This window comes from Lytechinus pictus, chromosome 11, assembly GCF_037042905.1.
Source record: "Lytechinus pictus isolate F3 Inbred chromosome 11, Lp3.0, whole genome shotgun sequence".
In the NCBI taxonomy this organism is placed as follows: Eukaryota; Metazoa; Echinodermata; class Echinoidea; order Temnopleuroida; family Toxopneustidae; genus Lytechinus; species Lytechinus pictus.
This window is the reverse complement of record NC_087255.1, coordinates 28977862-29004933: the sequence shown is the minus strand read 5'-3', so window position 1 is coordinate 29004933 and position 27072 is coordinate 28977862. Positions and strand designations below refer to the sequence as shown.

The window sequence follows — 27072 nt, the reverse complement described above, 5'->3', positions numbered from 1 at the left end:
ATTTACTACTGTTATCATAAAATTCTTTTCTTCTTCTTTTTTTTTGAGTTGTAATAAGATGCTGGAATTTGGACAATCATCTAGATCTCAACTTAAAGGGATGGTCCAGGCTGATAATATTAATATCTATATAAATAGAGTAAAATTCATATAACATACAAAAGAACAAGTGGGATATGACATCATCAGCCCACCTAATGAATATTCATAAAGACATGCCTAGAACTGTTTCACCTGAATAATGCAAATTTTTAAAATTCAATAACTTCGTAATTTGTTACCCGCTTTTTGATCGAATTTTCAGCATTTTGCTCTGTGAATTTTACTCTATCTATTGAGATATAAATATCTCCAGCCTGGACCATCCCTTTAATGTCAACATCAAATCCATGAATAGGTACACAATGAAGTGTGATAATTTCATCCCTCAAGGGGCAGGTTTCACAAAGATTCAAGTGTGAATTAAAGTCAGTCACTCTTGGGAGGTAATACTGGCAATCAATAGCAAATTTCTGCTGCAAATTTTACAATTGTGACCAGCCACACCAAAATGAATTTAGATATTTTTAATGAGTTTGAACAAGCACATCCTAAACTTTAAAATGATATATGATTTGATCAACAATAAAGGCGACCGCACACCTTACGACTGGTCTGGGACCCGATTTTGGAACAAATCTTATTTTGCTCATTTTCTGAAGATGTGAATGGAACATATCATTTTATTTGAGGTTAAAATTAATTGAAATAATAATATTATAACAATTTTGAAAGATTGCAAGTCCTTATTTTGGTGTAAAGTCCAAATTAGTTTCAAATCATAGCCAATCGTACGACTGCTATGACGTCATTACGACTAGATATTAAATTCGCTTTTATTCTAAGAAGGATGATAGCATAGTCACGAATTTGATCATAGGTATTCTTACGATGATTTAGAACATTACACAGTAAAATATTCCAAGTCTCAATATTAGCATCAAATTCTATTACATTTTATTCTGAAATCGGGTCGCAGACCAGTCGTAAGGTGTGCGGTGGCCTTAACTCACTCCAATACTTGATTGTATGCAGAGAAAACAATGCGAGAGCTCCAGAAAATACGGAGAAAACATCATTTGAATTTGCCTCGCTCAAGAGTCAAGCATGAGATGCATAGGCCTACACTGCAATTTCAATGAAACTTCCAAGCAGTCTGCAAAAACTTGTGTTAAAAAACTCTTGTATCTTGTTTTTTATTCAACTTTACGACCCAAATTTTTTTTACAGTACACAGATGAAGAAGTATTCCTCCAGACAAGCTAAGTTTTGAATTTTGGCTTTTTCAATACCAATTCACTATTTGGCTATTAACAGAGAACCTTCCCTGGAGACTTATTGGTGGTTTTGGTGTGGTTGGTCACAATTGATCAGTTAGGATTCAAATCAGTAGGTGGTTTCAAACCGCCTCGATCACAAGAATCCCCGTTAAATTACGAGAACATTTTTAGGCTAAAAAATACCCATTTATTATTCCTGCATTCAGACCGCCCCGAAACATACACTTCGGGATAAATTCCTGAAGTTAGGAGCATGCGCAGTATGGTCTAATAAGCAGGCAAGGCGCGAGATTCAAAATCACTAGCCCAGCAGCAACCCATGCACGGCGCCGCACCCAACGACACGCTGGGCTAAAAGTTCCCGTAATTTGCTTTCAGACCGCCAAAATACCTGCGACCTTGAAAAAATCCCTGCGAAAGTTCTCGTAATTTCGCCAAGTACCTACTATTTATCGGGTATTTTCTTTCGGGGATATTACGCGTAGTTTGCTTTCAGACCGCCAAAATACCTGGTATTTTCTGATCGGGGTAAATTTACCCCGATCAGAGAATACCTGGAACTGGCGAACTTCGAGGCGGTCTGAAACCACCTAGTGTTAGCTGCAGCAACTCAGGTTACACTCCTTGATGCAAGAAGCAGATAGGAAATAAGTTGTGAATTTGCAATTGATTGCAAGACATATGATCAACCTGGGAACCCCCAAACACATTTGTAATTGATTTTAAGTTACTTAAAATTCCCCATTATATTCTACTTGCATGCAGTATACAAGGAATCATCTGCAATGGGCAGACAATGTTCAGAGAAAACATGTTACTGCACCCAGGTCATCGATGGTGTTAGATGTTTAATCAATGTTGTCACTTAACAGGATTTCAAGTCAGCGTTGACTTAATTTCAAAGTCAGTTTTAGTATTATTTTAATTCACACTTGACTGTTTGTGAAACCACCTCTAATTTAGTACAAACAGCGTACAAAACAAACGTTCATTATCCATGGTATTCTGATTGTAAACCTTGGTGTCAGATACCAGGTAATAAAAAATATATATGCAATGCCCTGACATATCACTCTATGCAGATGTGGGGAAGAGAAGAAAAATATATTCCTCACATCCAATACATACATAAATATAGATATACATTTTTTTTTTCATTTGGTGAAATTTGCTTTCTATCTAAGGCATTTGTTTTTATTTGTACATGTGTACATGCAAAAATATGTTGATTATAATGGAAGTAGTTGGATGTCACAAAAGACCAACTGGCAGTTTCAATGATGATCATGAAATATGACCTTGGTTCACTCCAAAGTTGATTTATATTGGGAAAAAAAATGGGAATCAAAGTCTTATTTGGTGAAGGGTAGATGCTATCAACAACAAGAATAGTATCATTTTCTAAACCAAAAATTGGTTTTGGAACGAGAACAATTTTGTTTTGGAACGAACATAAATTGGCTGTGGAACTAAGATAAGATGGTTTCGGAATCAAATGGGTTTGGAAGTAAGATAAATTGGTGTTGAAACTAAGATAAGTTGGTGTTTGAAAAAAGATAAGTAGCCTCATTCATGCTTTCAATACCCACATCCAAAACTGTACCTGAAGTAACCAACTAGGGTTTTCAAAAAATAAAATTAAATAAACTGATCCCTTTTTGCGAATAATTGCTATTAAACCCAACTTTTGAGTTGCTCTTTATATAATTTATTATAATATCTTCCAGCTGCTGTTTTTATGTGACCGTGGAATGAACTTAAGCATTAGATGAATGAGTTATGCAGGTATGTTTGGTCCAATCTTCATGTAACTTGGCGAGCACTGCTCTCTAAAAGGCGCTTGTACCGGTACTTCCGTCTAAAGATACCATCTGCTTGTTCACGTCTTGCAATCTTCAACAGGAGCCCGGTTCACAAAACTTGTTATAATACCAACTTTGCAAGAACAGTTTAAAGCTACTGAAATCTTTCAGTTTGATTGGCAGATAGTACACTTGTCATTGAAATTGTGCATTTGTTATTATTTCAAGTCCTTGTGAACAGGATCTTCATGCTTTCAGACAACTGCAAAAAGTGCTTTCGTACCCATTCAATCACAAACAAACCCTGTTGGATGATTCATTAAGCTGTTTGTAAGTTATGAGCCACTTTACGAACGACTGGTGATCCTTTCTTACGAACTACATCCACACCAATGAAAATCTGGTGCGCATAACTTACCTCAAAGAAAGGATCACCAGTTGTTCGTAAAGTCACTCATAACTTACGAACAGCTTTATGAAACACCAACCAGGGCGGTATACGTAACCGTCTTTGTTATTCAATTGTCAGTTGTTTGGCTGATGTATTTTGCATTACGGTACTCTAAATCAGCCCCCTACATGACTGGAGTCTGGCCTGCATGCAGTTTACATGCGTGCAGTCATACATACTGCGCACAGGCAGATACATACTTTGAACTTTACTTGGCATAGGCTTTATGAGTCAGATTTGTTTTTGGTGACTGCAGCAATAAAATGATCAAGAGTTTGAATTCAGCCAGAGTTTATAATACTGGCTATTAAAATGCAGATATTTTTACAGCCATTATCACTTAATTCTAATGCCAGACTAAAATATACTGACTAAGCAGACTGCACCAAATCATATGCAGTGGATCGTCACAGCCAGATGCATAAAAATTCACTTGAAAATTTCAGATGAAAATCCTCATTATTATGTTCTAATACAAGAGGTTATACCATGATAAGAGACTAGATAATTAGTAAAATACTTCATGACTAATGTCTGTCTCTACACAAAGATCTGCATATTCATATCAGTGGTAAAGACTTAACCTATGCCTGTCTGCATAGAAGATACACACACATAAAGTACATGTATAACCCTTGAAACTCCAAAGACTTTATGTACGAACGTAACATGGTTAATTGCTTTTTTTAATATTTGGCATACTTTGTTATTAATTTCAGCCTAGATACAGGGTTATCATTGTGAATCCATAAATCCACTATCCATCCGTCTCTTGGTTGGCTCATCCAGACCATAGTTTCCTCTGGTTATAAGACATCTATTCCTCGAGTCCTACCTGATGTTGTTATTGACATTTGGTCCCTTCCTATTGCTTTCATGAAACTCCCCTCCATCTGTGCTACTATTTAAAATGGTATCACCCTGTGCACTGCTACACGATGCAGACTCTGCCGACTCTCCCACTTCACACAGGGGTGACATATCATCTGGAGGGGGAGGTGTTCTACTCGTACTGAGTTCAAAAGTGTCCGAAGAGCTTGGCCAGCTCATGAGGTCGTCGAAGAATTCATCGTCCTCTATCGACATCTCCCGTCGATGGAGCTCCGGTGATGAAGGCAAGGAAACGGAAAGTCTTCTCTTTATTGGCTTTTCAAAAATATTCATTATGTCCGTCCTCCCAAACAGGGTGGACAGCACTTGACCTATGTCCAGCGACACGTCCGGAGATAACTGCTTCAGCTGGTCCCTGCCCGAATTCACAAATTTTGTCCTGCCACCGTTCAATGACGGCGTATCAAAGGGGTTTGTTTGGTTCATTTGGCGAGAATGTCTTCGATCGCCATCGCGGGCCCCTCTGTCAGAGTTGCTTCTTACAAGAGGATGTTTCCTTGGTTGCTGAGCTGTTGGAGCATTAGGTGCTTCAGGAACATTGAGATAAACAGTGTGACGCCGAGACCTCTTGCTTTTATCTCCTGGAAAAAGAGTACAAAGGTTTCAAATCAGTCAGTCTGTAGTCCAAATTTTTTAAAGGGATGGTCCGGGCTGAAAGTATTTATAGCTTAATAGATAGAGTAGAATTCACTGAGCAAATAGCTGAAAATTTCATCAAAATCAGATAACAAGTAACAAAGTTATTGAATTATAAAGTTTAGCATTATTTTGTGAAAAACAGTTGTCATGAATATTCATTAGGTGGGCTGATGATGTCACATTCCCACTTCTTCTTTTGTATTTTATTATATGAAATAAGGTTTATTCAAATTTTTTTCTCCAAGAACTAGAAAAATTGGATTGACAACAGATTTAGTGCATTAGATATTTATTGCTGCAACTTATTTCATTATAAGGGAGACATATTATTCACACAAGTATGAAATAATTTTGTGTAATAACATAAGAAAACAGAAAGTGGGGATGTGACATCATCAGCCCACCTAATGAATATTCATGACGACTGTTTTCACAAAATATTGCTAAAATTTAAACTTCAATAACTTTAGTATTTGTTATCCGATTTTGATGAAATTTTCAGCATTTTGCTCTGTGAATTCTACTCTATGTATTAAGATATAAATATTTTCAGCCCGGACCATCCCTTTAATCTGGTTAAAGGGGTAGCAAGATTCTGCTCACACTAATGGCAATCAGTCTTACCCCCTCCCTCCACTTTGAATGACTCAAAGAGCAGTTTGATATATTCAGAGCTCCATCAGCTGTTCTTATTCAGGCAAAGGTTGCAAAGTCACCAATGCAAGACAATGTCACATTCTGTGGTTTAGCCCAATAACTTTTGTTAAATCAGACAACAAATAATTATTCCAATTATTTGCTGCCTATTTAGAAAAATTAAGTATGTCTATTTGATTATACACAAGGAGATGTGGTATACCTCTCATTTTGCTGAAAGCAAAATTTTATTTCTTAAAAAAAAACAGTAATTAATTCCCTTATTTTAAAGTTACAGCTCCCTTCGTCTTCCATCGTGTTTTCTAAAGCTTTTCATGAAACAAAATAATCAGTGGTTTTCACTGAAAACTCTTATAAGAAGCTACTAAAATACTTGCATCTGCTTGGCTCAGATTTTGTCGGTGTAAATCACTGACTGTTTTTGCTTCATGAAACAATCCCCTGATGTTGAATTAAGAAGATTTAAACAAATCCACAAACCCTTTCCAGTCATCAATCTGTCTTTCCTTCCAAGTTTGATCTTGATATGCTGCAGCTGAAACTCGATGTCTACGAACGCCGGCCTAGTCCTCTTATCCATCTGTATGAAAACGAATATGAAAACGATTATGAAAACTCTCCAATAGGCTTAACAAACAGGGGTTCTGTTGCATAAAAACATAATATGAACTTCTTGGACATCCCATAGAAACCTTTGTCAAAGAACTAGCCACTCATATATATGGGATGTGCACACATTCAGACTTATGATGGTTTTTGTGGAACAGACTCCACAAGAGACACAAGAAGAAACAATGCCATCATTTCAGTTGCTTACAGAGTAACCAGGTGGTTCTTGGATTTTCCTTCTTATTTCCCTTGAGAAAAGTTCAATTTGGGCTGGATTTCACTTTGAAAGAACTTAAGAATGTGTTACAATAATTCTTCATTTTGCATTCTTCTATTTGAAAATCAAGTCTTTACAGCAAATAGTATCCCCTAGAAATGGTGCTTTATAAGCCTAGTTACCGTTATTCTCAATGAGAGGAGGCGCGATAGCTCAGTCGATAGAGCGGGGGATTCGTATTCCGGTGACCCGGGTTTGATTCCCACTTGGTGCGCTAATACCCTTTGGTAAGGCATCAATCCTCAGTACCAGGTCCTTCGGAGAGGACCTTAAGCCGTCGGTCCTCTGGTTGCTTGCTTCTTAGCAATCAGGTAAAAAATCACCACCAATCACCAATCATCAATGATATTGCACACTTTTAAAATCAAAACCATTTAACATTGTGAATCAGTGAATGTATTATGTTACTTACTTTGCAACATAAGAAAGCAAGCTCTAGCAGAGGTTCTGGACAATCTGAGCTGATGGCCTGGAAGCCCACTTCATCAAGACCAAAGTTCTGAAAGGTTAAAGAAATACAGAGAGCCATCAGGGGGTGTTTCACAAAGATTTAAGTGAGATTTAGAGTGGCATTTAAATTTTAAGTTCATGCAGTATATAAGGCCTCATTGCATTGGTCAAATCATGCTAAGGAGATGCGCACAACTGCGTATTAATCAATAACATTGTGCGCTACATATCACGTGCGCGTTGGCACTTAAGCTTTACTCTAAGTCACATTTGACCCTTTGAGAAACGGTGACACATTTTCTCCTGCGACAATTACTCCAGGCTTAATTTCGTCTAAGATGTAGGGTTAGGGTTACAATATGGGTTTATGTTAGGTTAAGGGTAGGGTGAAGTGCTAAACCTAGAGTTGAAGTTGGTCATTCAAATTAGTGTGTGGAATTTAGAGCGAGCAATAGTCACCAGATCAAATATCGTGGAACAAGTGAAATACAGTCAGCGAATTATTACATGGGGGTTGGGGGGGATTGCCCCGAGTTCCCTTGTAGTTCCCTGACTGCTAAAAAAAAGCCCAGGAAAAAAAAAAAAGAGCACCAGAAAATCCCCACTCACTGCGATGTTAAAGCTTATCCAATGTAGCAGATTTAGGCAGTAGGCACTGATCTAAATACTATCTGAATACTATATATTATGATAGTATTCAGATCAGTGGCAGAAGATTGTGAAAAGAAGCTCCCCAAAAAATGAAAAATCTAATTTTTTGCCTAATTGGCATGACAAAGATGCAGGAATATTAATCATGTCTATACAACTCCCAAGAATGTTCTGTTATCTGATTGGTCCAAATTGCATCACATGATATTTAGCGATTTGCACTATGGCATCCAAAATGCACTATCCTGTACTCTGCATGACGTCATACCAAATGTACTATCCAGCACTCTGACATCATACCAAATGCACTATCCTGCAATTTGACGTCCTACCAAATGCACTATCCTGCACTCTGACGACAGAGTGCAGGATAGTGCGAGGTATGGAATTATTTAGAATTTAGATCAAATATAGCATTCGGGGCAACTCAGTAACATGGGGGAGGGGGTTGAATAGAACAATGCATGAATTCTTATGCATAGAGGACCTAACTAATGAACTCTGTGCTCGACTCGCCAAATGGATATACCGCACTCGGTCCTGCAGACCTCGGTGCGGTATATCCATTGGCTCTTCCCGCATTGTTCATTATTTGGCCCTGCATGCACGAGCTTACATGCATTACTTGTATATTAGCATACGTTTTGAACGGACGTATGCATTTTATATGTTGGTGTTGCTGGCTTTCCATACTTTGTAATTAATTGGATTAATCACAACTCTTTTGTACATGGAAGATGGGGCCAAGATGTCAGTACTGTATGTCACTTTACTAACGTGAGCTCATTTACACTGTATATACAGCTGTACAAGCGCCAAAAACTATCACCAGGGCTCCGTAACACAAAAGTTTGCAGTCAATCGCTAAATACAAATGACCAATCAAGATCATCGTTGAATGCGTGCTCTGTTTAAAATACTGACCGAGAACAAATCAGTGCGGTTCTTTTATATTTGCAATTCATCGCAAACCTTTGTGTTAAGGAGCCCAGTACTTGTTGCTCCACAACTGCTGAGTCATACAGTATATTCACACGGTGGACTATGTAAAGACGAGATTAACTCTGTTTAAATGCTGATTTAAAAGTATGAAGATAATATCAAACAGTGGACATCTCGACAGTGTGAGTGTTCAGCGTGTTCACATAGCGGATGAAGCGAATGCATGATTAACACTGTAGAAAATGCTCAAATTTTAGCAGTGTGAAGGTGATTTCACATTGTGTTCCACACTGAGAACACACTATGAACACATTGTGGGACACTGCTATTTATAGCAGGACTACAGCGTACCATGAAGCAGTGGAAGGGACTTTCCCTACATGTTATCAGGGCCAGCTTCATCAACACTTTGGTGTCCCCTTAAGGCCTTGATATGGGAGTAAATCAACTCCACAGGCAGTATTTTGGGTGACACGACATTTGCTCCTGCGACATTTGCTATGGTCTTAATATCTCAGAGGGCATAGAGTTAGAGTTAGGATTGTAATGGATTTTTTATTCACAATAATGTAAAGATAAAGATTAGGGTTGATTTAGTTTTGGAGATTAGGTTTTATGTTTAGCTTAACATGTAGATTTTACATCGGAGCAATTGTCGCCAGAGCAAATGTCATTGATCCATAGATTGTAATTCATTTTATTTTAAACGTATCATTTAACAACATCACAAAAAAGAAAGACAAATCCTAAGTTTACAAATGGAAACACAACTGCAATATGCAACGCCAACCCCCTTTAAGGTGATATAAAAATAAGCTGGTTGATGGCAGTTACTCAACAGGATGTAGAACATGACATAAGATAAAAATAAAAATTTGGAAGAATTCACTTGAATCTTGATGTATTGTGCAATGTACCCTTCCAAGCCCCACAGCCCAGGAAACCATGTCATTATTCCTCTAGTCAACATCTCCCTCAAAAGCTGAAGTTGACAAAAAAAAAATGACAGCCAAGAAATCAGATCCTACACCAAGCAAGGCTATAAACAACATTCTAAAGATAGAGCTTACATGTAGATACACTGCCAAGAAACATCAAACGTCTTTCCCTTGGCCTTTCCTTTTTAAATTTCACCAATAAAGTAGTAACTCTTTGCTTCCTCTTCCTTTTGCTGTAACACGACACAGATTTCAATACATGGGGAGCTTTTAAACAGATGGCTAACTAAATGGTCGACACACTTTCAACTTGAGAGGAGAATGAGAAAGAGTATCATTTAATATCACAGATTATACAGACTGACAGTCACAGGAAAAGAAATAAGGTAAAAGGGTGAAACACCAAGAAGGTTTGGGTTTTTAATTTTTTTTAATTTTCCCCAATCATCCCTTTATATTTACTGCCATGGGTACAAAATGTGGGCTCAGTATGAATCGATAGAATCATGATTAAATCCTTGGAGGCAAATTTCAAACTGGAAAAATAACAAACATTTTGTATACTTTTCATACTCCATACATGGAGCTAGAAGCTCCATGCTTCATACAAGGCAAGGACTATGGTTACAAGGCTCAGCAACAAATTACCTTCTGCCCAACTTGTCCAAAACACTCCAATAACATTCCAGGTTTAGCCACATGTACATTCCCAATAACAGTGCTCTAAGCACCTAACGTACGGTATCCCTTTTTAACTATCTGTATTCATCAGTCTACACCTGGGTATAGAGCAGAAAGAAAAGATTCATGAAAGATGAATACAACCCTAGCTTTCTAAAATCCCATAAGACAATATGAACAATGAATCATCATTCAACCTACTTCTTGCACGATCATGCCTTCCATATCCTCACTTCAATTTCATATCAAACAATAAAAATCTGAGCCAAGTTTTGTCTCCTAAACTTAAATATTATTTAGTCTTCCCAAAACTAACCAGCAAAGATAACCAGATTTATCAGGTTATTAAAAAAAATTGTTTTCAAGATTGAGTATTCCTAGGGCAGCCAAGCTTCAAACCGCATAGACAGGAAGTCTACTTCCTAATCTTTTCATATTTTGGTGTTGGAATTCGCCAATTTAAGCTACACATACACCCACTTCCGAACTAAAAGGAAACCAATACCATTCCAGGATCCAATTGCTTGATTGATTGGCCGATGCATACCATATTAATGATCTTATCTTCCTTTTACCTTGGCCAGAGATACATAAATATGTACCAAATAAAACTTGGGGTGTTTCACAAAGATTTTAGAAGTGACCTACATGTAGAAATGAACATGAATTTCAGTTGCCTGCCATATATACCGGTAACACATCATCGTATTGCTCAGATCATGTGCATGGGACGTGCACTAACATGAATCTAATCAATCAGGTTAAGCGTTAGATAATATATGCATGTTGACGTTTAAGCATGACCCAAAGCCTTACTTACAATAACCCCCCCCCCCTCCTCCCCTCTCCCCTTGGATTAAAGCTCAATTGAAGTAGTTGCAGCAAACAATTTCATGAGAAATTCTTTAAGATTCACCATATCACCTCAGATCTACATAAATGTAAATCTAAACTAAAAAGCGAGCTCACTGTAGAGTGCCAAAAGAGAAAAGCCACACATGTCACTTGGAAAAACACCCATCACCGCATTCATACATGTATAAGCTTTGGTCAAAATACTGCAATCTCGTTGCACTAACGGAGTATTTTGAGGTGTAAAAGAATGGAGGTTGTGGAAAGCCCTAACCAATATGCATCTGTAATATTAACATAACACTGCAGTGTTAGCATACATGAATAGGATAAAAGTGAAATGAACTTTAAAACATTCATAAGTCAGGAAGAAAAGGATAGGAGATAATAATACCTGTAACCTCGGAAGTTCCTCGGGGTCTGCCGTCACTCTCGCTATGATCTCACAAAGTACAATACCAAATGAGAAAACATCAATCTAGACATAGAGGGAGTAATAACAATAGAAATTCATGAGCAATAGGGATGAAAAATATCTTCATTCAAACTCCAGCAATAGAACTAGTACAGTCATACCTGTATCAACGTACTACCAGCCTCTACAGACCTTCGATTGCTTTCCCTTGAATAATTTTCCCTTTGAAACATGTATTAAATAAACCTTTCCATGAAGGCCAGCTGATCATATAGATCAGTTTTCTTGTCTCACTTTGGTTTTGGAATACCGGTTTCACTTGATATTTAACATGAATCATGGAAACATGGTAATGAATTCCTTGGAATGTTTGACATAATTTGTTGCTATGTCAGACAGACCTCTCATCTTTTCATATGCAGATTCTAGTCAGGTTTGCTCACTGAGCCTGAGAGAAGTCAAAACATATTGTTCCGTGTGAGTGTTGTACAACATTAAGCCTGAAATCAGGCAAAAGCCTGAAGATCAATCTGAAGTATTGCAAATAGTCTGGGGTATACAAAACGGACTTGAGTGAACACAATTCTTTATACAATATCTAGCCTAGAAATGTTCCTGTTTCCTTGCAAAGCTTGACATAGTCTGTTGCCATGTCAGATAAATCTCTCACCTTCTCATCATATGGTTTGTAGTGCAAGCACTCGGGAGCCATCCAGAATGGAGTTCCAACTGGAGACTTCAAACTTGACAATTCCCTATGTGAACAAGTAAGAAACATAAACATTCCAAATTGTAAAAGAGGTTTTAAGAGCAGGCAGATATAATTTTCTTTTGACAATGGCTTTGAAAACAAAATAGTACTCTCTTGAATCATGATTAAATTCAATTAATTGAATGAATGATGAATGCTACGTCTTGCTTAGTATGAACATCTACAAAGTGATTAAAGGGTATCAATTGGGTCAAGCTTTTCATTCAAAGTCTCAGATACATTTCAATGTCACATGACACATAAAATAAACATGTAAAAGGTTGAGGCTATTTACATGTACTGCGGTTTCTTCTGTAACTAGTAATGATCACAATCAATTATCACTTGAGCTATCAATATTTATGGCCGATCTTTCAAAGACCTCAAATAAATGACCTCTAATTATTGTCCTGAAATACAATGACCCAAATGAGGAAGTGGTATTGTGCTGCTTCATTATCAGTCATTGAATTTATAATGGTGGTTTATAACCTTACTAATAATTTATGACTGGTGGTAGGCTTCTGCATATTAAAAGAAATAACATTGCAGAAATAGAGAAAAATTCCAGAATTCATCTTTCATTTAAAATTCAAATGATTATCTTTATGACCATTTAAGGTGATCTACTTCCAATTTCCATGTTGCAGACAGCAGAGATGCCAACTTTTGGAAATCAGAATTAGGGAGGATTTGCAACCGACACCAAATTATGTGCGCGTAGCGCACATCTCGAGCGCGGAGCGCTCGCCCCTTGCGGCCGGGGTCGAGGGCCCGCCTTAGGGCCCTGGAAGCTCTGGGTTTCTAGATGCTCTCTGGTGCAATTTGACCCTTATTTTGGAGCATTTCACATGTTTTAAAAAAAACATTGTTCCCACTTTTTTGACATAAAAATAAAAATATCAAATATGCATTTTTACATGTAAAAAAAATGAGGGGACAATAGAAGAAAAGTACCTGTTCAACTATAATAATGAGGAATTATCCTCTTTATTATTATTAAAGCGCGGGTAACGTCTTCCTCCTCGCTGGTCCCTTGCTTGGTGAAATAAGTCAACAGGGTACTAGTGGAGCTCGAAGATCTCGTCTTCGCAATGTCCGTATGCCGTTTGCTCCCTACGTTCTTCCGAATATCATCACGACCTCCGTGCTCAACTTTAATGTCCACGCTGCAAATTGTGCAAAATGCATGGTAGATTCCTCTTTCCGACTTCCGAATACACGGGTACTGGAGACTGTATTCAGTCTTATACTTCTGAGACCATTTCTTTGTCTTTTTTTGTTGATTTTCCGCCATTTCGTGTCAATATCAACCCATCAATACGCCGAAATCACACACCGATATTCCATCGCACCACTCGACAAATCCAGCGGCCGCGAGCGCACACGCCTTGCGAAGCTAGCCGGGCCTACCGGCCTGGTGCACAGTGGATTCCCGTTGGGCATATCACATGCACCAGCTTTTCGCTGCTCCTTATTTGTCTGCCTTTCACACAGAATTTAGTAGCAGCGAAACGTAATGGAGTTACTACATGCTAAAGTTAGCAGACGATACATGTACTTCCAATCCAATTTGATCAATGCAAAAAAAATCGTAATTTCGGGAGGTTAAGGATGGTAATCGTAAGGGCGGGAGTTGGGATGAATTTTCGGGAGCCTCCCGATGAAATCGGGAGGGTTGGCATCTCTGAGACAGGGCAGCAATCTATGTTAGGGATGGGGGGCAAAAGCGAAAAAATGTCAAAGATTTTGGGGGCACTCTGCGCGACAAATTATGATGCAATAATCTGTATGCAGAACTGTCCATAAAATTATGTCCTTTTAAATATACTGTACCGAAGATTTCATCATATGTATTGCAATTATACACGTACAGACTGTACGTGTATAATTGCAATACATATGATGAAATCTTCAGGTTGTCAAATTTTCTTGGGGGTGGGACAAATTTATATTTTTTCTCTCCTCTTGTTGGATCGATGCTTGTTGTATGCAGGGGAACCATGGAAATACAACCCCCGCCCCCTGTTTTCATGGGGGCAGAGGAAATCCCCTTCCTGCTTAAACATTGCTTTTCTAAGTCTACATGTACATGTACTAGTATTTCATCATTTGGATTTTACCATGATTTTCTATATTTTTTTTTATGTATGCGAACTGGAAATGAATAAACTTGAAATCTAAATTCTAGGCATTTTAACCATAATTTTCTTCTTTTTTTTTGTACATGTATATGAATGGAAATTAAATCTGACAATTAAAATCTCACTTCCCCACTAGCCATCAAAGTTGACTCAATAGCAGCTTACAGGATTTACATCACATGACAAATTAGGGAATTGCTGGCATATGATGTCACCAAAAAAAAATACTATCTCTGTTATCCTTTTAACAGATTTTCAATATGTGTTTCTTCTGGTTAACTTCCCCATCAATAACCATCTACAGGAGTCATTTGGTTACAGTCGATAATTACGTTATCTGAATACATGTATATAAAATTTGTTTAAATGAAGTCAAATCTTCCATTCACCTAATCATATCAGCTGATAGGGGATTGAGGATGACAAACTCATAAAACCAATAAAAAAAATAGGCCAATGTGATTAACACGGTTTTAGGGTCAATGATACATGTATGAGTATTATTGTGGAATTGTGGCTTTGCTTGCTTGGATTGTTTTATCATTGTTAAGAGGATTTGAATTGAGAGCTGGGTTTTCTAATGTTTGTTATACATGTATTTGGGTTGACCAGAATGAATGGAAGTAGACCTGACTCGAAAGAAACAATACATTTCTGTTATGATATCAAAGAACATAGAAGAGTTATTCACACATGCCTGATAAAAAAATACCCCTAAATGAAAACAAATTTGACCCATAACAATATCTGATGATTTATTTTGTGCATTCACACCCATCCAAACCGGATAAAGTTCTTATAGTTAGCACTTCTTGCTATGCAGTAAAATATGCACATTTTCTAGCCTCGTACAAAAAATCTCTTAATTTGCATACAGTACATGCTGTAAATATTACCATGAGCTTGGAGAGATCCCTGAGAAAATTCTCCATATTTTGTAAAGTTCCTACTAATTCACCTTTTTTGGAGATATTACAAGTATTTTACTTTCACATTGGCGAAATACCAAACACTTTTCAAGAATGCCAATTTGTACATTGTAAGTGATTGACCACAAATTTAAAAAAAGGTTAAAATTTCCCTCATTACATTGGCTTAAAAAGGACTGAGGAATTCCTCTTTAAACATTGTACTGTAACCATAACAACCTTCATATTGAGTGGATTTTCGCGAAATATCAAGAATGGACTTTCCTTCTAAAGGGACAGGACAGTGACCATGTTGAATAGCGCCATCTCCAGGTGGAATTAGGAAAGTAGATAACATGATATCTACCAGTAATGGATCATTCTCTCCAGTACATTCCTTAAAATGTTCTCTATCAGATGCATTTTCAATTGTTTGCCTTCAATACCTTGACACCCCTTTTCCCAATCTCAACTCATAATGGCACCGTTCATTGTCTCTTTAACATTTGTGTTACCTTGGAAACCTGCAAGAGAGTCCTAGATCACAGATGATGGCCTTGATATCCAAACCAATTCTTTTGATGAGAATGTTCTGCGGAGATTGAGGCACAAAAATGAGAGAAAAATGATACATTATTTTTTTTTTTAAACAGCCCACAAAACTATTAATGGACTTTTCAGGTATAAAGTTATCAAATAATGCTATGCCAGAATATTCCAAACTGTATTATTTTTTTTAATTTACTAACAATAAAAATACAATGATTTCCTGTCATATATGTATACATACAATGATTGAAAATGCCACAAAATCATGAAGAATTTCCTAACGTGATGTAAAATTTTGTAATCAATGGCTCATAGAGTATTTTCATATTTGACATCATATTGTGGATTATAAAAACCCTAAAAACATATTACAGCAAAATCTACAGAAAACTTAATGAAGGTATCAGAGTTAAAATAAACAGACAGTATTAAGATACATTTATCAAAAGTATTATTTGGCAAAGTGAAAGGATTTTTTTAAATAGCTTTTAAGTCTGTTTGATTAGTCAGAAACCAGAAGCGAGTTAAAAACTGTTTGAAAATCGAGTAAAAAAAATAAATATATATAGCTGGATTTACAGAAAAATACTAAGTGTATCACTTCTGCTTTTGCTTATACCGTATATGCATCACATCATTTATTTATTTTTATTGATTAATAATCAATCATAAGAACAGAAAAGACATACTAATGAAGGTTGGGACTTGGGAGATAGTGAAACTAGATGTTCGTGGTATGATAAAAACAAGAACATGTTAATACATTTCTACATTTGTTTATCATTATCTCACAAGCATGTTTAAAAACTAGGCCTACTGTGGTTTAACCCACTCATATCTGTACAAACCCAACTGAGAGTGAAATAAGGAAAAGTGGAATCACTGACCCTTCAACAGTGAAAATAAAACTTCTGTCTTGATAGATATACTGGCATATATTCACTGGACTGTTAAAACCTCACAACTAAAAAATTGAACATTTTGAGGGCAGCTTAAAAAATGCAATATTTGAGAATGGCAACAACCTCATATGTAACTAGCCACCCCTAAACAACAATTTATAAGTCGCAAGGGAAGGTTCTAATAGTAATTTGTACTTAAAAATTAAAAATGAGAAAATTAGCTCATCTGAAAGAGATATTCTACTACTTCATCCTGTCAAAATTTGAAGTTTATATAGAAGACAGGATGCAAGAGTATCCAAACCAATTCTTTTGATGAGAATGTTCTGCGGAGATTGAGGCACAAAAATGAGAGAAAAATGATACATTATTTTTTTTTTTAAACAGCCCACAAAACTATTAATGGACTTTTCAGGTATAAAGTTATCAAATAATGCTATGCCAGAATATTCCAAACTGTATTATTTTTTTTAATTTACTAACAATAAAAATACAATGATTTCCTGTCATATATGTATACATACAATGATTGAAAATGCCACAAAATCATGAAGAATTTCCTAACGTGATGTAAAATTTTGTAATCAATGGCTCATAGAGTATTTTCATATTTGACATCATATTGTGGATTATAAAAACCCTAAAAACATATTACAGCAAAATCTACAGAAAACTTAATGAAGGTATCAGAGTTAAAATAAACAGACAGTATTAAGATACATTTATCAAAAGTATTATTTGGCAAAGTGAAAGGATTTTTTTAAATAGCTTTTAAGTCTGTTTGATTAGTCAGAAACCAGAAGCGAGTTAAAAACTGTTTGAAAATCGAGTAAAAAAAATAAATATATATAGCTGGATTTACAGAAAAATACTAAGTGTATCACTTCTGCTTTTGCTTATACCGTATATGCATCACATCATTTATTTATTTTTATTGATTAATAATCAATCATAAGAACAGAAAAGACATACTAATGAAGGTTGGGACTTGGGAGATAGTGAAACTAGATGTTCGTGGTATGATAAAAACAAGAACATGTTAATACATTTCTACATTTGTTTATCATTATCTCACAAGCATGTTTAAAAACTAGGCCTACTGTGGTTTAACCCACTCATATCTGTACAAACCCAACTGAGAGTGAAATAAGGAAAAGTGGAATCACTGACCCTTCAACAGTGAAAATAAAACTTCTGTCTTGATAGATATACTGGCATATATTCACTGGACTGTTAAAACCTCACAACTAAAAAATTGAACATTTTGAGGGCAGCTTAAAAAATGCAATATTTGAGAATGGCAACAACCTCATATGTAACTAGCCACCCCTAAACAACAATTTATAAGTCGCAAGGGAAGGTTCTAATAGTAATTTGTACTTAAAAATTAAAAATGAGAAAATTAGCTCATCTGAAAGAGATATTCTACTACTTCATCCTGTCAAAATTTGAAGTTTATATAGAAGACAGGATGCAAGAGTTTCTTTGACACCATATTTTCTGGACTGTACAGAAGTTTCACCTAGATTGTACACTGTGCACATCTCATGCTTGAGTGAACCCGAACTTCAAATATCTTTTTTCTCCTTATTCTTTAGAGCTCTCACATAACCTTTTTTACATTCAATCAAGTACTTGAGTGAATTATTGTTGATCAATTTTGAAAAGTTATATATCATCTTAAAGGTTAAGATGTACTCTTTCAAGCTCAATAAAAATCAAATTTGGGGCTTTAGTGTTGGTTTTGGGGTGTCAGGTCACAAATTGTCTGAAAACAGTCTCCTAATTCCTATACAACAAATTTTCTTGGCTACAGAAGGTTGCTACAGCTGATGTTATAACTCTGAAATCATGCTTGTTCCAAGCTGTTCTCAAAATATTAACTTTGGGAGATACGAGGTTTTAACTGCCCAGCGATGATAAGCAATTTACAGGAGAAGGAATATAGTTTCACTATTCATTAATAGTGACATCACATTAATTTCAATTTCACATCTCAGCTAAGAAAGACTATAGTTGCATATCCTTGTATATTACATGGTCTGTTCAAATATCCCTACCTCAGTAGATTACGGGGCCCTAATAACAGTTAATATTAGTATTAGTATTAAAGCAACTTTGACATCCACAGAATCCTTGATATTGATAGGTTATTGGGCATTGCTACCATGATGTGGATGTTAAATATATCATTCATGTAGGGATTGCTCACTTTTCATCAGGAGTCCTGAGAAGGGGTGCCCCCAGTGCCCCCATGCCAAAGCGGGTCATTGAAAAGGGGGGATGGGTGGCCTACTGATAATACTGTACAGGAAGGATTTAAACCAGGAAACTGAACCCCTTGTCTTCTGAGGATTATATTTCAACCTAAATATCCAAGACCATGATTCAAGGTAACAGAGATACTCAGTTTCATTATCCAAGAAATTAAATAGTATGTCCAAGAACTATGTGTAGTACGCCCAGAAAGTGAACAGTACTGAACACTCAAGCATTCCATACATGTACATGTATATAGCCAATACGTTCAATCTCATTCCTTAAAGGGGAAGTTCACCCCAATATATCTATTTTTTCAAATAAAAGTAGAAAAGTGAAAGGGTTTTAAAGATTTTCCAAATAAATTTAATGTTCCTATTTTCAAAATAGGATTCATTTTTCCTATCTTTTAATATACCCAGTGTCAAATGTCGACGAATCTACATCATGTACATAAACAAAAATTCTCTTCTGTACTTTGGAAACATCTGTGTGTAAAGACATTTATTCAAAAATTGTAACTCTGCTGGTAGATGAAAAGAGGTGTATGAACCTAAGCCAAGCTACTCATAAGTGAAGGATGCACTTCAGTCGATTCTATCCCGCCAGCCTGGCAAAATCATTGCCAAAAATACCATTTTGTTTTCCCAATGTTGATGTAGTCCAACGATCAGGGGGGCATTTCATGAAACAGAAAGTCAGAGATTTTTCAATGGCCATTTTTACAAGCTTTCATGTCATAAATATACTTAGTAGTGAGCTAAAAGGAAAAATGCCTGTGCTAAACAAAATATTTTAAACGTCTTGTCTAATTTTGATTTACAAGCTAAAAAAATTCACATATTTACACGAGTGATGGACTTTTCAAATTTCAATTCAATTCAATTCATTCAATCATGGTTTATTTTGTATAAAAACAATACATGTTACAAAGCCAGAAGGCTGAAATTAACATGTTTACAATAAAACGTTCACAAAGCATGGATAAAAGCAAACAATTACAATTTACAATGTACATAGATAATAAATAAATTTTAAAGAGCAAGTGTACATAAAAAATCATTAAAAATAATAAAATAGAACGAAAAAAAAAGAAATACAATATTAAAAAGTGATGAATATTAGACAATTATAAATTCAAATATCAATTGGATTGAAATGGAGACTAAAACAATGGCAAAAATTTGAGTTGATTTCAAGGGTATGAAAGTAAAAATTTATTTCGAATTTAGTAAATCAATGAAATATGGTATTGCACTTTTTCTAAAGCGAGCTGTTTTGCATTTTAACTGAGCAAAGTTTGGAACACTCCTTAATGAGATTGAGACATTTTTCCTTTTTGGTAGCCAGTTATTACAGTAAGGGTTTTTTAAAAGAGATTTAGCAAACTCCAAACACAGTCTTTTTCGTCTTCTTTCAAGACATTCTAATCCACATTTTGTTAATGCATTTTCATAATCTATAAAATCTGAGCCAAGAATTATTTTGCAAACTCTTTTTTGTATTTTTTCTAAGTCCTTAACCTGTTTAGCAGTTAGTGCTCCATTGAAAACCGGTACACAATACTCCAAAATTGGACGAATATATCCAATGTAAATTTGAACAAGGTCTGACATAGGGAGTTTATATTGTTTGACAAGTCTGAACATATACAATTTTCTGTTACACCTTTTTATAATATCTGAAATTTGTTTATCCCATTTTAAGTTTGACTGAATATAAACACCAAGTATTTTAACAGTTTCTGAATATTGCAGAGAAATGTCACCAATATGCAATAGATTAGGTAATGGTGGATTTCAAATCACAGCATTCGTTTTCAACCCCTTTTTTAATTGGGGGGAGGGGCAGTCTTGAGGTTGGGGAGAAGCCTAAAAGCCCATAATTGTTACATGTATATCACTGCACATACATGTACATTACAGCTTTTCCTGAATAACTGCATGAGCACAAACATTATCCTTTCATTTTCATGGACTTAATAATCAATCAATTAATTTCTGAAAACATATTGCACACATGACAATGGCAGAATCCATGTCATTATTACATGCAATCAAGCAGAGCAGAATGAGATGCAACCAGTTCCCAAATATAATACATTCCAAAAATAACTGGAGAAAATGTTTTTCACACAGATGATTTTGCCTGTCGAAAACAGGAAGAGGAGTTGTTAAAACTTTTCTTTTTTTTACACCTCACTTGAAAAATATTCACATCAGTATGTAATTTGTATTGGAAATGACAATAACCTTTTCTTTTGAATAACATATTTCTGAACCTAACAAAAAATACTTGTAGTTTTATACGAATTCGTTCACATGCTAATAATATGGCAGAGTAGGAAAATTAATCTTCAAAACACTATATGGAGTTTGGAAACTACATGATTTACCATTATTTACCATTATTTAAATAATGATCTGAAAGATAGTCATTGAAATTAAGACTGATTACAACCCTGGAAAAATCTGAAGGTGTCAGAATTCAGGAATACATAAACTTTAAATTAACAGACATAAGATTTGTCTGCTGATTCAGATAAACAATATTTTTGCATCAATTCAGACATAATAAATGTATGTGAGACTGAGACTACATGTATTTTATAACAAAGTTATAAACTTCAAACCACTCTTAAATTTAGAATTTAATAAGATTTATTGTTACTGTTTTGCAGCAAACTTTGGCAAGAAAACAATAAGGATTTCCCCCCGTATGGTCCTCCATTGGGACATTGTATTCTTGGGAATCCCCAATCAGCAGCTCTTTTCAGTTTTAACAGAATTGCCTTGTAGCTCTGATAATTGTCATATTCTGCTTCAAAACTGGATTTTTTTTTTATGAAATAGAAGGGCTTTAGATTTGAGACAAAACTTCTATGAGGCATTAATTGGTAAAAAACATTATAAATATTGAAAATATTGTAATAGTAAGCTTGATCTCCTTTGGTTGCCCAGATGCCCAATACATATACACTTTTTCTATAAATCGTTTTATTCTCAGTGTAAAATATTATGTATTCTTGAGACGTTATAAGGGAGATCAGTTATCTTTCAATTCTTTTAAGAATGGAAGCGCTGTGGTGTAGCGGTTCTGACTCTCGCCTTGTAATCAGAGGGTCGTGTGTTCGAATCCCACCATGGCCTAGCATCCTTTGGCAAGGCGTCAATCCACACTTTGCCACTCTCACCTAGGTGCTAATTGGGTACCGGTAGGAAACAACCGTCATTGTGGTTGGGTTAGCAAGTGTGCACCTAACAGGCTGCTTAAAATGCTATGAATCCAGTGACCGGGTAATAATGATTGTGAAGCGCTTTGAGCAGTCGTAGATTGATAAAGCGCTATATAAATGCCAATTATTATCATTATTGTGTATTTGAGCAGGTTCTTGATTAAAAACATCATTCATAAGTTTGTTTTATCATAAATAATAGTACACACATACACCTGCTATGGACTTGTTTCATCCGTCATAATTCTGTAAAATGAATGCCTTTGTGTTTCATTTTGAATAAAGTCTTTCTAAGAAACAAAGAAAACTTGCTCTGTCCAACTTACTGAAGATGTTAGATCCCTGTGCATAATGGCTTTCTTGTGTAGGTGGGCCATAGCTCCTGCAATGTCCGACGCTAAACCTATCCTAGCGATCCATGAGAGATAGACTTGGCTGTCACAGAGCAGACCTGTTAACGTTCCTCCATTGACATACTGAAATTATACAAGTTTGATAAAAAGGATACATCAACATACAGGCACAATAAAAAAAATGAGATACTGAAAACATTTATACTAGCCAAAAAAAAGTAAATCATTACTACATGTAACTACTTTTTTACCTGCATACGCAAATAGCATAAATAATATGTACTGCATGGACAGAGCTGTTTGAAAATCTTACAAGCAAAAAAGAAAAAAGGTTATCACTAAGAAGAAGTGACCGGAAGACTTACAGGACTACCTTCTCTTCCGTATATTGCTGATGCTGATGCTGATGCAGACACCAGTTTTATTCCTCATGATTATTTTTTTTAATTAAGTGTTTTTTTTTTAGGCAGGGGTGTACATCAAACATTTTTATTGAACAAACCTCCCCCTTCCCCCATCCTTTCACTTGGTCTCTCTCTACTCTTTCTCTTTCCACACTCCCATTTTCCGAACCTCAACTTGATCTATCAACAGACTGGCCTCAAACTTTCTTCTGAAAACACCCATCATGTCATGAACACATTGACATTCAAACAAGGAAGGCTCCTGTTGGATGTCAACATCAATTAAATGTCATATGGTTCATATTCCTACAGTTCTTGAATAATATACACCCAAGGAGGTAAAAAAAAAAGAGTAAAAGGAACTCTTTGATCAAAGAGTAATGAAGAATATCATAGTCCCACCAGTCTTACTCCCACGATAGCTCAGTCGGTAGAGCGGGGGTTTCGGATTCCGGTGACCCGGGTTCGATTCCCAGTTGGTGTGCTAGTGCCCTTTGATAAGACATTTATCCTCATTACCAGGTCTCTCGGAGAGGACCTTAAGCCGTCAGTCCTCTGGTAGCTTGCTTACAAGCATTCCTGCTTTCTTAATAGCAATCAGGTAAAAAAATCAACACCATTCACCATTGACCATTACTTCCCTGCTCAGACGATACCTATAATATGATGACTGCTATTTCGGTAGATAATAATGGATCAAGCTTTGTCTTATCATTGATACCTGACTTGCCCAGCTTGAAGCAAGGACTAAAAATTCAAATTAAAATCTAGCTCAATATTTTGGCTGAAAGAAATATAATTTGGGCGAACCAAAATCTACCAAACACAAAAAGTCTTTCTAGTATAGATCAGCACCCTTAACAACTTAGCAACTACTAACCTTGAGATATGGACCTACCAAAAGCTTTGAACCTGCCAAAAGCTTTGAACCCTTTTCCATCCAAGTTAGGTCAGCCCTGTAAGACTTGAGACACCTCTCTTTTAACTGTAATATTTAAGCTGCTTCTTTCAGATCCCACTCATACCATGTCGATAATTTTCTTCATCAAATTAGGAATTGTAAAATATTTGGTTGATCAATTGAAATGAATAAACTTGACTTTGAAAAATGATAATATCTGAAACAGCATATAACATACTTCTGTAAACTGGTTTCATAATATGCTTGAAATTATTTAAATTATAAACTGCCAACAAAGAAAATATGTTTTGCCAACACAAAGCTTGCTGGAGGGATGCCTGACATTGTCACAAGATAATTCAGGAACGGATGGAAATAGTAACCAAGCCAGACTAAAGTGAAAGGGATGCTCTGGGGAGAAGGTGATTGATCATTTGACACATATGCATCTTAACAATTTAAAGATCTCTGAACATATTTATTTTTGGAAGACTGCTTGATTGCAAAGTGTGATGAATTATTGATGGATAGATTTATAGTGTGAATTAAAAGGGACATAGTGAGATGTTCTTGAGTTTGTGTTCCATAAAATGAAGATATGAAATAGATCTTACGAACAAAACAACTCTTAGGCATAATACAATTACAAATTTATGAAAGCAAAATATTTCAGGCTATAATAAGGCATTTGATAAGTTAATTGTGACTGTTTAGTTTTGATTTTTTTCAGAGTAAGAAATATTAAGGAGCAAGTGTAAATTTTATATTGCGTCCTCAAAAAGTTCATTGTATTCCCATTTCTTTTGTTTGAAATGAACTTATGAAATGATAATAACAACTTGAAATTTAATTGTTATATCTTGGCAGTCTATCACTTTTATATTCTTCTCTTTCTTCCCTCTCTTCCTTAATCTTACATTTTTATTTTGTTTTCTTGGATGCAAAACCAGTTTAAAGGTGCTTCAACCAATCAAGCTTTTAGCTTATGTTGCAACACCTTTGTATGTTCATTATTTACTTGTGTTTTATATATATTCATATAGCTGTGTATTCTTTTACATTGTACATTGTGAACATGCATGAATAAATAAATAAATAAATGAATAAATGAATGAATGAAGGAAGGAAGGAATAAATAAATAAATTAAAAGCAATTATATATGTCATTGTTATATCAGCACTGGACAAATCAATTTCAACAGTTAGGTTTGAAATGTCATAGACAATATCAATTGTAACAGAGGATGATTTCACTTCAAGGCCTAGATTAGCAAGACTTCAAAAATATCATTCATTATTCAATTATACCTTTTAAAAGTTTGAAAAGGCAATGGATGAGTTAATGGTTCTTAAAACATTTGTTTCTATTGCACAGAAAAGGACAGGAGACAATTGAAATGTGTTAGAAAATAAATATCAGTTTTTGGTAGAATAGGGGGGTGTTCACTTCCTTCAATTATTCCTGACTTTAAGCTACAACCAGTTTAGCTAATATACCAGTGAGCTATGATTGACACTATAAGGATTTAAAATAAATCTAGAGTAGCTTTAAATAGAAACAAGCTGAAAATTACAATTGTATTTTGACTTTGCCTATTTAAATTCAAAGCCAACAGATCTGAATTCAAATCATTTTAAAAATTATTTCTTTTAGGTTTCAAAAGAAAACCAGTTATTGGCATATTCACAGCCATTCTGAATTCATTTCAATTCCTTGAAAATTAGAGTGTATTGCTGGGATGAAAATTGAGAAAAGAAACTGCTTTTAGAAATGATATCACTCCCAGTTATTGAATTACTCCAAGGGATTTACCTAGTTGTAGTTCTGTTTAGATGTGTTCCACTGGCCTTGTTTACAAGATGACATTCAATATTTCAAAATCATTTCCTGGAAAAAAAATTCATTTCCTGAAAGGCGCCAACTGTCCTGTACCTATACTTAAGGAAATGAAAGGCATCAATTCAAATCAGACATTCTGTTTCTTGTCCATTTAAATTTTATTTCCTTTTAAATTTAATTGCCTTTTATGGTCATGATATTCAGATTTGTCTATGATACAAGCAAATTAGGTGAAGAAGCACCTTATTAGACTATATAGGCCCTTTCATTAATTCTTGGGCAAGGACTGTAGGCAAAATATTTCTCTAAAAGCTTGAAGGGTGAGGACCAAAATAATCTGCAATATTTGAATGCTGCTATGACGTATAGGTGCACCTCATCTTGGAAACAATAAACGGTATCCTCAAACAGTGCAAACTCTGCAGTCAAGGGTCACCCATTTCCCTGCGCGCTAGCACTGCAGTCTGCACTGTGCGCAACTGATCATATCTATCATAACATTTTGCACACTTCATCTCTAGCGGTGACCATGATGATATAATAATGAACACAATTGTTGATGACGGTTTCCACTATTCTGATGCGGACAATTTGAGGGCAAATTAATGTAAGGGATCCATGACCCCTTTCTCATCTATACACACTTTCTTAAGCAGAAATCAATTTAGCGGAAAATGTACATAACAGGGACACTCGAAATGGTCTTGAAAGCGATTTTACGTGGTCTCCAAAACCATTTTGGAAAATCCACCACGTGATGTGGATTTCATTAAGACCGCTTTGACTCTTTTAAACTAGTTTAGATGAGGACATGACCGGTCTTCAGAAGACGAACTTCAAACGGAAGTATGATAGGGTGTGCATGTTGGCCATGCGCTACTAAGTGTGTAGAATACTAATGATTGAGCTTCTGCTGCGGTTTCAAAATTTCATGTAAAACATGTAACCCCAATGAGAGTGCTCCCATAGCAACAAGACTACTTTTATCATGAAGTGGTTCTGGAAACCAGTTCAGGAAATGGTAATGAGAACACAACTGAATCGATCTTACAGAAACCAATTCAAGAAAGTAGATGGGAACAGGGCCTAAGCTACCCTGACCTGGATACGCAAGATATGGTATCAGGAAACACTGTCATTTATGATTCATCAGCTTGTTTATCAACTCAAATATTTCCTTTCTACAACAACTCTTAATTTCACAAATTTGTTTCTATAAATATTCGAGGACAGGAAAGCCTACTCCAATACA

General features: G+C 35.7%; 1 protein-coding gene across 1 annotated transcript; it reads right to left on the bottom strand.

The window, feature by feature from the left end:
- Positions 1-1499: 1499 nt before the first annotated feature.
- LOC129272083 (dual specificity testis-specific protein kinase 2-like) lies at positions 1500-23302 on the bottom strand. Its single transcript, XM_054909320.2, has 8 exons — positions 23249-23302; positions 22649-22798; positions 15893-15969; positions 12245-12329; positions 11554-11637; positions 7058-7144; positions 6240-6339; positions 1500-5044 (listed from the first exon to the last, which is right to left on the bottom strand). The coding sequence occupies exons 1-8, from the start codon at positions 23300-23302 to the stop codon at positions 4404-4406; spliced, it is 1278 nt and encodes a 425-aa protein (XP_054765295.1). The 3' UTR covers positions 1500-4403.
- Between the last annotated feature and the right edge of the window lie 3770 nt (positions 23303-27072).

Excerpts from the sequence above, each read along its gene's own strand:
- LOC129272083 (XM_054909320.2), bottom strand. The coding sequence starts at position 23,302 with ATGGGTGTTTTCAGAAGAAAGTTTGAGGCCAGTCTGTTGATAGATCAA. Across the intron at positions 7,145-11,553 it reads AGGAACTTCCGAGGTTACAG|AACTTTGGTCTTGATGAAGT; the intron begins GTATTATTATCT and ends TTAACCTTTCAG. Across the intron at positions 5,045-6,239 it reads CAGATTGATGACTGGAAAGG|GAGATAAAAGCAAGAGGTCT; the intron begins GTTTGTGGATTT and ends CTCTTTTTCCAG.